Source organism: Podarcis tiliguerta (assembly GCF_965153285.1).
Source record: "Podarcis tiliguerta genome assembly, chromosome: 7".
Classification (NCBI taxonomy): Eukaryota; Metazoa; Chordata; class Lepidosauria; order Squamata; family Lacertidae; genus Podarcis; species Podarcis tiliguerta.
This window is the reverse complement of record NC_139540.1, coordinates 66,842,590-66,859,895: the sequence shown is the minus strand read 5'-3', so window position 1 is coordinate 66,859,895 and position 17,306 is coordinate 66,842,590. Positions and strand designations below refer to the sequence as shown.

General features: G+C 48.6%; 1 protein-coding gene across 2 annotated transcripts in view; it reads left to right on the top strand.

Annotated features, from left to right (window-relative positions):
* CDH6 (cadherin 6) overlaps window positions 1–17,096 on the top strand; it is a 170,383-nt gene extending 153,287 nt beyond the window's left edge. For both annotated transcript variants that reach the window (XM_083449427.1, XM_083449428.1), the window contains one exon: window positions 11,559–17,096. In XM_083449427.1, coding sequence (XP_083305553.1) covers window positions 11,559–12,049 — 491 coding nt within the window. In that variant the 3' untranslated portion in view covers window positions 12,050–17,096. The remainder of the gene's footprint in view (window positions 1–11,558) is intronic.
* The last annotated feature ends 210 nt before the right edge of the window (window positions 17,097–17,306 follow it).

The window sequence follows — 17,306 nt, the reverse complement described above, 5'->3', positions numbered from 1 at the left end:
TAACAAAACCATGGGGGATTTAAGACTGTAGTCATGGGCAGCAGCCAGAATTTAGGTTAGGAGGGCAGGACACCCCACCTGTCATTATCCTCTGCCTGGGTCTGTCTAGCAGATTCGGAAGGAGATGCCTCAGAATTGCTTTCTTTTCAGCCCAAGTCCTCAGTCTAAATCTTCAGTCATTTGAAAACTAGGAAGTTAAATAACACCACACTGGGAGCCAGTGTGGTGTAGTGGTTAAGAGCGATAGACTCGTAATCTGGGGAACTGGGTTCGATTCCCCGCTCCTCCACCTGCAGCTGCTGGGTGACCTTGGGCCAGTCACACTTCTCTGAAGTCTCTCAGCCCCACTCACCTCACAGAGTGTTTGTTGTGGGGGAGGAAGGGAAAGGAGAATGTTAGCCGCTTTGAGACTCCTGAAGGGGAGTGAAAGGCGGGATATCAAATCCAAAATCAGAGACCGCCTTTTGTGTGGTTAACGAGTCTCTTTTGCGAAACTACAAAGAACCCGCCTTTTTTCATCTATTTTTTTTTAAAAAAAAACTAAAACAAGTTTCCTCAGATTTGCTGATAACATTTTCAGCACTTCCTTCTCAAATTCCTCCTATTTTCTGATGAAGTTTTTTCTCTCCTGTGAATGCTCAGTAAGCACTGCCCATTTCTACTTTTAGTTAATTATTTTTATTTATTTACTTGATGGAAGAAGCAGCCTCCCCCTTCTCCTGGCTACACCCATGACCGTAGTTGTCAGAGCTGGCTCCGGGTCCCAGCTCACCAAGGACCAACGCTAGCCGATCGTACAGTATCAAAGTCTTTATTGAAGAATAGTCTCCATTTACAAGTCTCAGCGTCCCAGCCCTACGTCTGGACTTTAGACCGGCGAAGCTCTGTCTGGATCTCCACCCCCTGTGCACCAGTTTAATACTCTAATCTTACTCCACCTCTTCCTTCTCTCTCTCTTCCCCCGGGGTCTCATTCCTCCTGGACTCTTCCGACGCAGAGCTTGACCCCTCTGACTCCTCCCCCTCTCTTCGGCGGGCTTTAGGACCTGGCTCCCTACCCGGGCTGCCCACCTTGCCGCCCTCCTGTACATTTGAACTTGGCGCGCGCGCGCGTTTTACTTTCCGGATGACCGTTTCCTCGCTCCCTGACGAGGGTGTGGTCAGTCCTGCCTCACGTTCTCCCTCTGCCTGCGCGCTCCCTGATCCCGATGCCTTGGACTCCTCCCCCCTACTGCACTCTGGGGGGGACGCTGGCCCGGATTTCCAGCTGCTACTCTCTGAGTCCCCTCCTTCCCGAGGTGTCCCCCTGGGCACTCCCCTTGCCCTGACCATGGGGGCCCCTTTCTGTGAATCCTCCGAGTCACTGGAGAGACTCAGAGACCTCGGACTACTGTCGCCGCTGACATTTCCTTCCGACTCCTCCCCCTCGCTCTCCGTTTCTTCCCTCTCCTGTGACTCTGCTCCTGAACCCCTGACATCCATCCCCCCCTCGAAGCCCCCCCTTCCCCCCTCCCCTTCCTCCGGCGGGGGTGCTGGGTGCTCCGTCGTTGTGGGGGTGAATGGTGGATACAGTTCGTCCCCCGTGGCGTGCATCCAGTTAGAGAAATCCGGCTCGTCCTCCATGTCTTCGCCGACCTCGTTCTCCTCTGCTTCCATCTCCGTGCCGCCATGCTCGAACCCAACGTCCTCCCCCATCACGTCCATGTCCCTCTCACCCTCGTTCCCTTCTGGGTCCGTTGCCTGCCAAGGGCCCCTCAGCCACCTCTCCTCTCCTCGATTGTCCCACCAAAAGGAGCGGTCTGAGGCAAACCCCGAGGGCGAGCCCTCCGGTGAACGTGTTTCTAATGCTGGTTCTTCGTCCGAGGTGAATCCCTGGAACGTGCTGGTAGAAAGCGTGGGTGTGAAAAGCCAGTCGTCGAAATACTCGGCTGGCATGGGCCTGTGTGGGAACAAGGCATGAAACTCCTCTTTGAGGAGAGGCTCGTCCAGGGCATAGTCCGGCACCCAACTGTTGGCGCTGGCCGGGGTACCTTCCCTTGCGAGAAAATATTCTACTCCCTCTTCCCCCCATCTCGAGTCCAAAATCTCTGTGACCTGGTTGATGGGTTCCCTTCTTGGCGACTCCCTCCTTGGGGGGATCTCCTTATACTGGTCTGGTGCCGTGCCCTGCGCCTGAAATCGGTGAGGTGCTTTGTAGGGCGTGAGCACCGACCTATGGAATACTGGGTGCATTCTGGATCCTTCCGGAAGTGTCAACCGGAAGGCCACCGGATTGATCTGTGCCTCAACTAGGTAAGGTCCTAGCTGCTTATGTCCGAGTTTCTTCTTAGCTAAGGCTCTTGTCGGCACTGCGTGGGCCGCTAACCACACCCAGTCTCCCACCTGTATGTCTTCACCAACCCTCCTGTGCTTGTCAGCCTGCAGTTTGTATGCGTGCTTTGCCAGCTCTAACTGCCTCCTAAGCTGCTCGTGGACTTCCTGCAATTCCGCCGCCAAGACTTCCGCTGCCTGTGGCTCCCCCTCCCCCAGTCTCTCTAATCCCGGGAAGGTTCTGGGATGCCTCCCGTTGTTGGCGAAGAACGGCGTCACCCCTGTGGACACGTGCTTCGTGTTGTTGTAAGCGAACTCAGCGAGCGGCAGGTAGTCCACCCATGTCGTCGGCTGTTGATTTGCATAGCATCTCAGGTACTGCTGCATGACGGCGTTGACGCGTTCCGCTTGTCCGTTGGTCTGCGGGTGTCTCGCCGACGCTAGGTTGATCTTGACATTCAGGAAACCCATCAGCTTCTGCCAGAAGCTCGAAATGAACTGGCGCCCCCTGTCGGACAAAATAGACCGTGGCAGTCCATGCACTCTGAAGACGTGGTCTATGAACAGCTTGGCGGTCTGTTCTGCCGTGGCCACCTTCGCGCACGGAATGAAGTGGGCCATTTTAGTGAACATGTCCACCACCACTAGCACTGCCGTTTTACCCCTTGAGCTGGGTAAATCCGTGACAAAGTCCAGGGCCACCCTCTCCCACGGTTCGCTCGGAGTCTGCAGCGGTTCGAGCAGTCCCGCCGGAGGTTTGTGCACTGACTTGGCCCTTTGGCAGGTGTCGCACCTCGAGACGTACTCCGCGACTTCCCCCCGCATCTTGGGCCACCAAAAATCCCTGGCAACGAGGTCTGCCGTCTTCTCCTTGCCAAAGTGCCCGGCGGTGGGTGCGTCGTGTAACTGCTGCAGTACCTTCGCCCGGAGGTCGTCTCCCGGTACATAGAGAGCTCCTCTGCGGATGAGCAATCCGTCTCGTACTTGGAACTCGTCGTCCTTCACCGTGCCCTTGTGCACCTCCTCCATCTTGGCTTGTGCAAAGGGGTCCCCCTGCAGTGCTCGACGGACCGCCTCCAAGTCCACGGTTGCTGCAGCGCACGCCCACGCTTTCGGAGCGAAAATGTGCTTGGCCGCTGCTGGTGCCGCCTCTTCCAGGTATTGCGGCTTCCTGGACAGTGCATCCGCCATGATGTTGTTGTCGCCTGGGATGTATTCTATCCTGAAGTCGAAATCCGCGAAAAATTCCGCCCATCTGATGTGCCGCTGGTTTAGGAATCTTGCCGTGCGCCAGTACTCCAGGTTCTTATGATCCGTGCGAACCTGCACGGTGTGCTTGGCCCCGACGAGGAAGTGCCGCCACGCCTTGAATGCTGCATGAATGGCCAGCAACTCCCTGTCCCAGATGGTGTAGTTTTGCTCCGACTTGCTGAGCTTCCTAGAGTAGAAGGCACACGGTCTCCAGTCCCCATGCGGGTCCTCTTGCAACAGTACGGCACCCACGGCTCTGTCTGAGGCGTCTGTTTCAACCCTCAGCGGTTTGCTGGGATTCACATGCAGTAGCTGCCCTTCGGACGAGAAGAGACGCTTAAGGTTCTGAAAGGACTGCTCCGCTTGCTCCGTCCAGATGAACTTCTTCTTCTTAGAGCTGAGCGTGTCCGTAATGGCCGCCGTCTGCATCGCGAACCCCTTGATGAACTTGCGGTAAAAGTTGGCGAACCCCACAAACCGCTGGACCTCCTTCCGATTGCGCGGGCTCTTCCAGTCCAACACTGCGCGAACCTTGGCGCTGTCCATGGCAAGCCCCTTGTCCGACAGCTTGTAGCCCAGGAAATCCACCTCCTTCCTGTCGAACTGGCACTTCTCCAGCTTGGCATACAGTCGATGCTCCTGCAGTCTCTGCAGAACTTCCTTGACGTCTCTCTCGTGGGTCTCCTCAGATTCTGAGAATATCAGGATGTCGTCCAAGAAGCAGACGCATGTCTTGTAGAGGAGACCCGCCAGGACGTGATGCATGAAAGCTTGAAAACAGTGGGCGCCATTTTGTAAACCGAAGGGCATAACTCTGTATTCATATGTGCCCAGGGGCGTGAACATGGCAGTCTTCCACTCGTCTCCTTCCCGTATGCGAATCAGGTTGTACGCCCCTCGCAGATCCAACTTTGTAAAAACGCGTCCTTTCCTCGCCGTCGCCAGCAGGTCATCTATCTTGGGCATGGGAAAGGCCGCGGGCTTGGTCTGTGAATTTAAGAGCCTGAAGTCTACCACAAGTCTTTTTTGGGGCGTGTCCCTTTTCTTCACAAAGAATACAGGACTGCCCCCCGCTGCCTTCGACTCCCGGATGAAACCGCGCTTCAAGTTGAGGTCTATGAACTCCTTGAGCTCCTGCAGCTCATCCTCAGACATGGAATACAGTTTCCCGGCTGGCAGCGTCGCTCCTGGCAGGAGGTCAATCTTGCAGTCATAGGGCCTGTGGGGAGGCAGCTTGTCCGCTTCCTTCTCGCAGAAAACCTCCAAAAACGCTGCGTACTTGCGCGGCACTGCTTGCAGCGTGCCTAATTGTAGCTGCGGGTCGTCCCCTCCTTCTTCCGGGCTAGGAAGGATGCAATGTTCCGCGCAATAGGAGGAGCCGAAGGTCAGTTGGCGCTGGTACCACGCCAATGCTGGGCTGTGCCTGTGCAGCCAACTCATGCCCAGGACTACAGGCGTGTCCGACAGGTGGGTGACGTTAAAGCTGATGACTTCTCGGTGATTTCCAATCCGCATCACCATTGGTTGCGTTTGTTGCACCACCTGCCCCCCTAACAAGTCTCTGCCATCCACCGTGACAACGTTCAGGGGCAGTGTGGCTGGTAGCAGTGGTATATTGTGCTGCTGAATGAATTCCAGTCCTATAAAGTCAGCGTTGCTGCCGGAGTCAATGGTGATCGGCACCTCCAGAGTGCGTCCATTGGGCAGTTGGAGAGACGCTGTAAGCTGCACCACTGGTTTGGGTGGGAGGGGGTCTGTGGGTTGCAAAAGTGCTGGGGATTGTTTCATTGACTTGTCTGGCTGGACCCCAGTGCCTCTTCCTCCAGCCAGACTCCGTCGTTTAACTGTTGCTGCGTTTTCAATTGAGCTGCTTCAGCGACTGTTGCCGAGGCTGCAGTGTGCTTGTGGAGCCTCTGGGGACACTCTTTCGCCATGTGTTGAGCACTGTCGCAGATGTAGCACTTCCTGTTCCCTCTAGGAGGCTTCGTTTTGGCTGCTCCCTGTGTTAGGGCTCTGTTAGCTGACTGAGCTCTGGCACCTCCTATCTCCATCGGCTCTTCTCCCCCTCCCTGCGAGGGTGTGGAGTGCGCACGCGCTGCTTCTCTGGGAAAGAAGGGAGGTGCTCTGGCTGGTGCCCTTCCCCAACGCCCTTCTTCCCTGTTCCAAGGACGTTCTTCCAGATGCACCCCGATCTCCAGAGCCCTCTGGACTACCTGCTGGGTGCTCCTTGGTCTCTCCCCTCTTCCAATCTCCGCTTTTACATCTGCATTCAACCCCTCCCAAAAGAGGTCTCTGACTGGCGCAGAATCTTTTTCCCACCCCAGGGCATGAACCAGTCCGAAAAATCGAGTATGGTACTGCCGCACGCTGGCTTTGCCTTGTTTAAGTCCATGTATGTCCCTCCTGGCAATATCGACGTCTACCTTTGATAAAAAGCATGAGTCCATTGCTTTAATAAAAGCCTTCGCATCTTGGAGCGCTGGATCATTGTCCCTCCATAGATTCCGCAGCCACGTTTTGGCTTCCCCATGCAAATGGGACAGGATAAACCCCACTCTCTCTCTCTCATCTCTAAAGTCTTTGTCAAGGAGATCCAGCGCAAACAGCAGGTCTGCTCTGAAGTTGGGGTACTGCTGCAAACTCCCGTCGAAATGCGATACAAGGCTGCCTCCCCTCCTCCCCAAGCCAATGCCTTCTGCCTTGGATCCCGTTTGCCCCTGTTTAGAAAGCACGTCCAACCTGGCCTGGAGATCCCGGCAGGAGGTAACCATTTCCTCCTCTCTCTTCCTGGATGCGATTACCTCCGTGCTGAGGTGCGTCACCGCTTCTTGCAGGGCTTTTATCTGCTCTTCCGTCGTCATCTTGCCTGAGTTTTGTGAGCTCTGTAAGCACCCCTCCTCTGTCCTCGCTGCGTCGACTCACGTGGCGAGGTTCTTGGTGCCAAAACTTTAAAATAGAGACAGAGCTTACTGTCAGAGCTGGCTCCGGGTCCCAGCTCACCAAGGACCAACGCTAGCCGATCGTACAGTATCAAAGTCTTTATTGAAGAATAGTCTCCATTTACAAGTCTCAGCGTCCCAGCCCTACGTCTGGACTTTAGACCGGCGAAGCTCTGTCTGGATCTCCACCCCCTGTGCACCAGTTTAATACTCTAATCTTACTCCACCTCTTCCTTCTCTCTCTCTTCCTCTGGGTCTTACTACCCCCCGGGGTCTCATTCCTCCTGGACTCTTCCGACGCAGAGCTTGACCCCTCTGACTCCTCCCCCTCTCTTCGGCGGGCTTTAGGACCTGGCTCCCTACCCGGGCTGCCCACCTTGCCGCCCTCCTGTACATTTGAACTTGGCGCGCGCGCGCGTTTTACTTTCCGGATGACCGTTTCCTCGCTCCCTGACGAGGGTGTGGTCAGTCCTGCCTCACGTTCTCCCTCTGCCTGCGCGCTCCCTGATCCCGATGCCTTGGACTCCTCCCCCCTACTGCACTCTGGGGGGGACGCTGGCCCGGATTTCCAGCTGCTACTCTCTGAGTCCCCTCCTTCCCGAGGTGTCCCCCTGGGCACTCCCCTTGCCCTGACCATGGGGGCCCCTTTCTGTGAATCCTCCGAGTCACTGGAGAGACTCAGAGACCTCGGACTACTGTCGCCGCTGACATTTCCTTCCGACTCCTCCCCCTCGCTCTCCGTTTCTTCCCTCTCCTGTGACTCTGCTCCTGAACCCCTGACAGTAGTGATCCAGTGTCATTGGAGAAGTGATCTCATTTGAATTACACAGGGTTTTTGTACTTCCTTCCAGGATCCTCCCTGGAGGCCTATGAGAATTTAATCTGTGGTGACCCCAAATATACAGATAACACAACCACCTCCACTGTACACTTCCGCCTCTCAGTCATACATAGGCCAACCACAATCAGAAACCACTGCAAGCACCTGAGCTGTCATGCCACGGCCTAAGCCACCATACACACATGTCCACTGAACTTTAGCTTTTACATGAGCACATTCACCTGCTGATCATAACCACAAAGTGCAGCAGGTACACACTGACCTAAACGTACACAGTCCCAAAGTTCACCAGTGAAGGAAGCTGTGATCGTATCAACTCCTTGACTCCAGTAACACAATATCTCAGTTTACACCCAAGTTACACTACCAACTCTTGGCGCCTACCATAAAAATCCTATTTTGTGTTTTAATTGTTGTTGTTTTTTTTACTGATTTTCCAATATTGCTCCAATAACAGCCTCATTATAACCATGCCAATTTCATCCAGTTAATACAATTATCAAAACCAATTATTTATACACCAAATTATACAATTTAGTTAAAGTGGCCTCCTTACCTGCTAGATTTGATGGCTTCCTCTTTGCTTTTCCTTTTCCAAAATCTTAATAATTTCAATTACATTCCCTTCAAGATAACGATCCCCTTATACGGATTGGAATCTTATGGTTTCAATTCGTATTAATATATTAAGTGATTTATAAAATCTCAAGCGAGGTGCTCGGTCTGTAATCATAGTTCTTTCCTGCGTGTGGTAACCCCCCCCCCCCAATGATGTTGTCCCAACCATATATAGTGTTGTGTCCTTCGTTCTTCCAACTGTTAATATTTCCCATCATGACTCGGGGGAAGCGGTTGTCTCACAGTTTTCCAAAAGCCTCTACGCCGCTTTGCCCTGTGATTTGGGAGTTCGTTGGAGACCCCTCCATTCCAACAAATAAACTGACCTCGCCATTTTTTTTTTCCAACCGAGGAAGAGCAGTCTGATTCCAAACTGCCAGGGATTAATAGGAAAACCTATTGCAGCTGGCAGATTCTTCCCTGCTTTCCGCTAAAAATTTATAATCGGTTACCTTTCCCATTTGATTACCGTGGCACCTTAGGTTAAGTACTTAATTCGTTCCAGAGGTCCGTTCTTAACCTGAAACTGTTCTTAACCTGAAGCATCACCTTAGCTAATGGGGCCTCCCGCTGCTGCTGCGCTGCCGGAGCACGATTTTTGTTCTCATCCTGAAGCAAAGTTCTTAACCCGAGGTAATATTTCTGGGTTAGCAGAGTCTGTAACCTGAAGCGTATGTAACCTGAAGCGTATGTAACCCGAGGTACCACTGTACGTTCCAAATTGTCTCAGTTTCCGCATTCCTTTGAAAATAACGGAGAACAAGGGTGATTTTGTTCTGTATTCCAGCGTAGTCCTTTCAAAGGGTGAAACATCCACCACACCCCTTTATCAGCATCCTATTTCTAATCCATGGGTAGACAAACTAAGGCCTGGGGGCCGGATCTGGCCCAATCGCCTTCTAAATCCGGCCCGCGGACGGTCCAGGAATCAGCGTGTTCTTACATGAGTAGAATGTGTCCTTTTATTTAAAATGCATCTCTGGGTTATTTGTGGGGCATAGGAATTGGTTCATTTTTTTCTTCAGAATATAGTCCAGCCCCCCACAAGGTCTGAGCAGTGGCGTAGCATGGGGGGTGCAGGGGGGCCGGCCGCACCGGGCACAACATCTGGGGGGGGCGCTCGCACTCGCAGCTCTCTGCCCCTACCTGGCTCACTCACTCTCTCTCACTGCAGTGTTGGCTGTGCAAATCCGATCCAAGCCGCTGGGTCGCCGCCCACTGTGGAGGGGAGGGTGCCAGGCATGCGGTGCGGTGCGGAGAGAGAGCGAGGGACTATCTGGAGGAGGGACAGTGCAGCGGGGTGGGGCAAATTACTTGCCTTGCCCCGGGTTAGGGAGCTCAAATTACTTTCCTTGCCCCGGGTGCTGACAACCCACGCTACGCCACTGGGTCTGAGGGACAGCTGAAAATGTTTGCTGACCTCTGTACAGCAGACTCATCATTGCCCAGGGAAATGAGACTCCACAGTTCTTCCAAAGACTTCACTTTGTGCGGTGGGAGCTTCTTATTCCATGCACAAGCCCATCCCGCAAAGAGCACCTCTTTGGGCTCCATCAGAGGGTATTAGGGAAGACAGGTCAGGTTTGGGGAATCACCTTGTTGAGCTGTGCAGGAAGTAACATGTCAGTAGGGTTTGGATTGGAAACAACAATTGTTTGAGTCCCAGGCCTAGCATTCACTGGCTTTCAATTAAACAGTTGCTTTCGCATTGTATCTTTCTCAATCCGCTTTCATGCTTTGTTTAGGCAATCTCAACACTATGTGAAACAAAGGCACGGAAAGAATTGAACTACAATTTCCATTTTTAGCAGCGACAAAAGGCAGATTTGTTTTTATTTTTTTATTTTTGCTGTTCACCCCACCCCCACCCCCTCGGCTGCATGGCGGATTTCACTTTCAGCCCGAGAAAGCCTAGGCTATTTATTGCAAAATCCCAGATAATGCTAAGAACTGCTGAGGGTAGTGGGGAATAAAAACAGCTCAGCTTTACATTTATTTTAACGTTTTGTTGAGCATTAGGAGGGCTTATTTTGCAAGTTCACTTCAGACGGGAAACTGAGCATCAAGAACAGGGTTATATTTGGAGCTGAGTCAGTGGTTTGCACAAATCCAATTTGAATATTCATTTCTTTTTAGTGAAATCTCATTCATAATGACATTAGCGAGGCAGAATAAAAAAACAAAAACAAATCAGCTCTGGGATTTTGAGTTGTTGTGTACTGGATAACACAGAGGACAATGTTTAGCAAAGGCAATCTGGGAGATGGTTTAGAATTTATAGTTGATGCACAATGTCAGCTGCCATCTCAGGGCACCTCTGCCCTCTGTCCCCATCTTATGCAGCCCTCAACACATCTGGAAGCTGCTTCCTTTTTCCTTCCTTCCTTCACTTCCTTTTTGTTTGTTTCCTCATTATTTTTCCTGGCTCTTAAAAAAGCGTTTCCCTTTCTTTCTGTGTGATTTTGGAACATTTAGAAAGGGCAGTACGGTGGTACCTCGGTTTACGAACAATTCAGTTTACAAACTGAATATTGTGCTTACAATGCTACCAATCCCCCGCAACCTGATGTTTATTTGCCAAAGGACAGAGGTACAGTTCTGAGGTTACATTTGTGTACAGTGGTACCTCAGTTTAAGAACAGCCCTGTTTACAAAACATTCGGTTTACGAACTCCACAAAACTGGAAGTAGTGTCCCGGTTTGCGAACTTTACCTCGGTCTAAGAATGGAATCCGAACAGTGGAAGGGCACTGGTGGCGAGAGGCCTCAATAGGGAAAACACACCTCGGTTTAAGAATGGCCTTCCAGAGCGGATTAAGTTTGTAAACCGAGATACTACTGTATTTTTATTTAATAAAAATAACTTGATGCCTTTTTTAAAGAACTTTATTTACTGGTCATATTTTTTTATTTTTTTATTTATCTATCTATGTCCTTGTACTCTGTATAAAGAATTAAAAATAGGAACTGCAACACATGTTCCTTATTGTTTTCTCAAGGAAAGGGGGGAAAAACAAATTTTTACTTTTTTCACCTATAATACGGCTAATGCGGCGTTTCACCTGGGAAGGGGCATTCTCTTGCTCTCTGTGTGTGAATAATAATAATAATATACCACCATATACCCAGAGGTCTCAGGGCGTTCCCTTAAATAAATTCCAAAGCATTTCTGGCATTCGGCATTAGTCATTTTAAGAGACAACTTTTTTCTTTCCTTTCCTTTCCTTTCCATGTGCCTTGAAATTGCAATTGTGATTTCATAAGGATCATTTCCACGCTGCGCAAAGTAAAACAAAAACAAAAACCCCAAAGCAACGTCTACCGCTGACAAAAAATAACTGCTCTTCATCTTCCTCTGAGCTTGAAATCTGGTTTCCTCCTAATGTTTACCCTCCTTGCAACCCCCAGTGCTCACAGTAGGATTGGCTGCAGTGTGAGAGACTGTGGATTTGGAGTGGGCAGTTTGATAGAGCTTCTTATCAAAAAGACAACGTTCGAGCAACACATATATTGCCCATTCTATTTTTGTTCCTAATTGGGTGGCAAATGAACTCCTCCTCCTCAGCATTCACCGACACTGCTTCTTGTTTTTCTTTCCAGTTACAGTGGTGCTGTTTGCAGCCTTGAGACGGCAACGGAAGAAAGAGCCTTTGATCATTTCCAAAGAGGACATCCGAGACAACATTGTCAGCTACAATGACGAAGGTGGCGGAGAGGAAGACACCCAAGCGTTTGATATTGGCACGCTGCGGAACCCTGAAGCCATAGAAGACAATAAACTGCGACGAGACATTGTGCCAGAAGCGCTTTTCGTGCCGCGCCGGACTCCAGTGGCGCGGGATAACACCGACGTCAGAGATTTCATTAGCCAAAGGTTAAAGGAGAATGATTCGGATCCAACAGCGCCCCCTTATGACTCATTAGCAACCTACGCATATGAAGGCAATGGATCTGTGGCAGAGTCCCTCAGCTCCTTGGAGTCGGTGACCACGGATGGAGACCAGGACTACGATTACCTCAGTGACTGGGGTCCGCGGTTTAAAAAGTTGGCCGACATGTACGGTGGAGCGGACAGCGACAAAGACTCTTAATATGTTGCCTTTTTTCCATTTTCAAGAAACAGCATTGAAATGTGTGGCATTGCTACGTCTTTCTATTTATCCACAGTTATTTGAAAGGGTCCTCAGCCAGTTCGAATAGTTTCCGTGACTGCAGTCTTTGTGGATCCAGTGTCATCCCCTCCGACCCCCGCAAATATAATTTGAGCATCCAAGAGGCAAATAATGTGGTGGGTGGAGGGGGGCGGGGAAGAAAACTCCCTTATTTTATGTGCACCCTGTATACCAAAACAGTCAAAGAGGCACAATGGCAGGGAGATATGGAGGGACAATGGAAACGGAATAACGGTTTTAACTTGTTCTACTTTATCTTCTAAATTGGATTATTTTACTGTTATATTTCACCAAATAATCTCACTGTATTTTAATTACGCAGCTCAGACATGTTTTCCGCAGATTATGTCTTGAAACACCCCATAGTAAGGAAGCATTGTGGCTTAGCTTAAACATTATAGCAAAAGGAGGGGGGCGTGTAGCTCTTTTAAAAGCCACAATCTGCCAGCAAGGAATATTTTAAAGGATCTAGTGGCCATTCAAGCACCAGTGTCAGTTTTGAACTGGTCACTTGGTTCATAGTATTAAAGTGGTGGTGGACAATCAAGAGATGGGGAAGAAGGGGGGGGGGACTTACTAGGTTCGTTGTGCGTTACCATAACAGTGCACCAGAAATGATACAATATTTGAAATATTGTGTTCCTGGAAACCGACCAACCAAATAGTGTGTGTTCAATAATACATATCAGGGATAGCCAAAAGTGGTGGCTTCTAGATTTTAGACTCCAACTCACATCAACTCCAGACAACATAACCAAGGATAATGAGAGCTGTAGTCCAGCAAAATCTGGAGGACACCACGTTGATTACTTCTAACATGTATCAAGGAAGGAGGTTGAAAATACACATGGAGTTGGATTCAGACGTGTTAATCTGCATCCAACCCATAACACATAAAGAGAGCTCCCTGTGTACATTTGGTGAGTTCCATTTTATATTGTTTCGTTCCTAAGCATACCAGCAGATTGAAAGCTAACTGTCTTACCCCTCTCCCTGCTTCCTTGCTTGCCTGGCCACTGCTATTCCCTCCTCCTATTAAAGCAAAGGATTCTTCTCCTGAGTGCCTGGGAAGGATGTGGCAGCCAGGGATGTTGTATTACATCCAGCTAAGTCATACTCAAGAGTAGACCCATGGAAATCAACAGGCTTAAGTTGGAACTTAAGGTAATGGGGTTATACCCTGTGCTAGCCTTACTCAGAGTTAAGCCCGTTGAAGCTAACCTTAGGTTCATTGATTCCAATGGATCTACTCCATTGCATACAACCCACAGATTTCAGTGGGCCTGCTCTGAGTATGACTTAGTAGAATACAATCCTTTGTTTCCCAACAAGAGGTAGTGGAGGAGGAGAAAGACATAGCAGCAATGATGACAGGGGCAAGCCATCAAGCAAAAGAAAGGTCACTTCTGGTACAATCTCCACCTTGCCAAAATCAGCGAGAGCCTGGTCATTCGTTTCAGCATGGACCAGTGTTGGCGCATGGAAGGGGAGGACTGAATACATGATTCAGCTACTGCTATTAAGCCAGACAGCAGCCTTGGTGGGCATGCACATTGATTGTGAGGAGCATCAAAGGTGGGTTTTCATGGAGGTGGTGTCCAGGACAGTGCCAAACATTTTGAAGGATGGAGATTTCTCTGTTTACTTTTGTCAGCTGAGGTGGGACCCAAGATAACCACATCAGCTTTAAAAGCCAATCAGAAAGGCAAGAGAGAGCAAGGATCCGGAGCTGACGCTATAGTTGGTTGAAGCTCATTAAGCAGAAAGATATTTCTGAGATAAATAGGAGAGCTTCGGCCGATATCAAACACTCAAACATCCTTTGTAGAACTCTGGAAGAATGGCTTGGTCATTCACTTGGTGTGGACGACATGACCAACAAAGCTAACAGCACTCGAGCTGACCTCAAGAGCTCTTTGCTAATGACAGCATTTTTAAAATAATTTTAATAATTTGTCCTTTTTTTGCATTATAGTAGACGCGCTCTTAATTAATTAACGACAATAATTACGTAGTTTCACATGATTTTATGACTTGTGCTTTTTGTTTAGATAGTTAACGTTAGAGTGCTTAGAGTACAGCCGATGTATATAGGCAGGAGGAGATTCAAAATTCTTTGGGTAAAGGGTGCCACTAATTTTTCATCTCTGTAGATCCTGGCTAAAGTATCTGTCGTAGCCACAGTAGTACCTGCCAGGTTGGGAGGCAGGTGGAGTGTGGAAAGAGAGAGATGGGGAATAGCACAGCTCTCACCCGTATGTGGTTTGTAAAAGGCAACCAGAAAAGGCCTTTTCTATCAGTAGAACTGCCGCCGGGAACTTTGCAAGGGACCTCAGACAGATGTAAGAACAGGTCCGTCTTGTTATGCTGCACCGAAGGTACTAAACAATTATCACAGAAAGTCAGCTTAACAGCATAGTCCTCTGCATGTCTACTCAGAAGTAACTGAGTTCAAGTCAGTCTTACCCCAGTCCCGGATAAGTGTGCATAGGATTGCACTCTACATGTACCTAAGAATTTAAGCCATGGACCCAGGATAGGTATGGTTAGAGTTCTCCAATTACAGCTACATCTGGAGGATGGTAATCCTAAAATATTGTGCTTACAATGCTACCAATCCCCCGCAACCTGATGTTTATTTGCCAAAGGGCAGAGGTGCAGTTCTGAGGTTACATTTGTGTACAGTGGTACCTCGGTTTAAGAACAGCCCTGTTTACAAAATATTCGGTTTACGAACTCCACAAAACTGGAAGTAGTGTCCCGGTTTGGGAACTTTACCTCAGTCTAAGAACGGAATCCAAACGGTGGAAGGGCACCTGTGGCGGGAGGTCTCATCAGGGAAAGTGCACCTCGGTTTAAGAATGGTTTTGGTTTAAGAACAGACTTCCGGAATGGATTAAGTTCGTAAACCGAGGTAACACTGTACTAGCATCTTGCAAGAACTGCCCTAGATGCAATTCTTTACTGTGACAAAGATCCCAGATGAAAAGTGTAGGAAACATTTTCTCTTGGTTCCCAAACAGATTTGCTAGACTTATGTTGTCACAGTCATAGCTATCCATTTGAATTTGTTTTAGACTTGTTTCTTTTTATTTCCCACCAATGCACCTAATTTTCTATTTGTGTCTTTGGCTGGAGATGAACAATACTGTGTTTCTCCTACGGAGATTTGAGAGTGTTTAGAAAGAGGGTTCATGTACATTTCACATTCATGCCACTTGGCAATTTTTAGTTTTGGGTTGGAATTGTTTCAAAACCCCCACTAAGCCGGTTTCAGCAAAGACAACAATATGACAAAAGAAATGCTTATACACTAGAAGTGAAACCTCTCTTAAACCACATCCAGGTCTCTTGAAAGCTATTGTCAATCTTCTGACTTTAAGATGCAAGTACAAGAATCATAGATTAGCAGGTTCAGTCCACAATCAGGTCCAAAGTTGCTTCCTTACATTGTACAGCATACAAGATGCAGAAGGAATCCGCTAGATGCCATTACAGATTCAATTTACTTTGTAATATCTTAAAAGTTTGTGTGCATAAAATACACAGCTGCAAATAAGTTGGCCAAACGAGACATTTCACGATGCTTTATGAAAGCTCTCAATGCAAAGTGCTTCGTTATGGATTGAAATGAAATAGCAAATATTAGGAGTAAAATTAAGCGAGGTTGCTTTGAAGACCAGTCCAAAGGTTTGCCCTATTCTATGCGGAAGAGCAGATCAGTGCTGAAAATGATAGAAGGGCTTTGCCTTTTGCAATTCAGAAAGACCATCCAAATTCCCAATGCCTTCTCAAATAAAAGCTCCATTTATCTCACCTTGGGAGAATTCAGCAATTAATTTTCTCTCCTTCATTGGAGGTTTTTAAGCAGAGGTTGGGTGGCCATCTGTCATGGATGCTTTGGTTGAGATTCTTGCCTTGTAGGGGGCTGGATTAGATGACTCTCAAGATGTAAAATCTGGACATCAGGACTAGCACTACAATGAGAAAAAATAGCATGCAGAGGTCAGGGCCAGGCAAAACCCCAGGACCTGTGAAAGGAGCTGACAGAAATTATAAACAATTAAATGGGTGAAACAGAAGGCACCAACCAAGTGTTTTCTGGGAGACTGAACTCCAAACGCTATCTGCTAACCATCTTGCTGGGACCTCTTCCTGCTTCCTTTTACAGGAAATGACCTGGCAAACATTACCCTATGTCAGGAAGTGTGAAACCTGCAAATCTCTAGATGACATGGGACTCCCAGTGGTCAGCCCTAATGGGAGTTGTAGTTCAGCTACATTTCCCACCACTGCCAATATGTGATGTTCCCCAAAAGCAATCAGGACAGGAGACAGGAATGATTGCTGACAGTTTCTGGAGTGAGAACACCAAGAGGAACATTTGAAAGCTCTTTTGGAATTGAGAGCAGCTGGACGTGGTGGTTGGCCACAGCACCATCTTGAGTATTGAACAGGCCATAGAAACTGGTTTTGCCTTAAAAACGGCACCGTGTCAAATGCGCCACCGAGGCTTAAAAGGTTGAGTGGATTGTGTGAACAAGTGTTGATTGTACTTTTCTCCTGATGTAGCAAATTCTCTTTGATGGCTTTAGTTGATTTAGCCAGGATTAGCAACACTAATGCTGTGGCACTTTGATGGCTTAAGTAGCGTGCGACCCTCATCCCGGGAATCAGTGACACTAAGTAGCAGGCAATTCGCGCCAGAACTTTACATTTTATTGACAAAGTGTTTCGCCTCGTCAATAAAATGACAGTAAGTCACCCGCAGCTTGTGCATAGATATTCTATAAACTATTTAACATACTGGCATCAAAATTAAGGTGCCGAACTGAATTTTAAAAATGAATTACGGCGTTCTCTGAAGGCTGACATTAATCACCTAAGGTTTTCTCCTTTCCGTGCAATTTACAAGCATGGAATTTTATTTTTATTTATTTTAATAAATAGCATTAATTTGGCATCAGTTCACACTTCGTTGATATATGACTAAGGCTTTATATTTCCCCCCAAAGTGCAACGGAAAGCAACATTCTGTGAGCAAAGATTTTACGTCTCGAGTGCCAGGATGGAGTGATAAGAACAGAAATTGCAACAGTATATTCTCACGCTATATTTGATGAAGTAGCTGAAGAAACAGTGATTGGCAGAAACCGGGAGTTGACGCCCAAGTAAA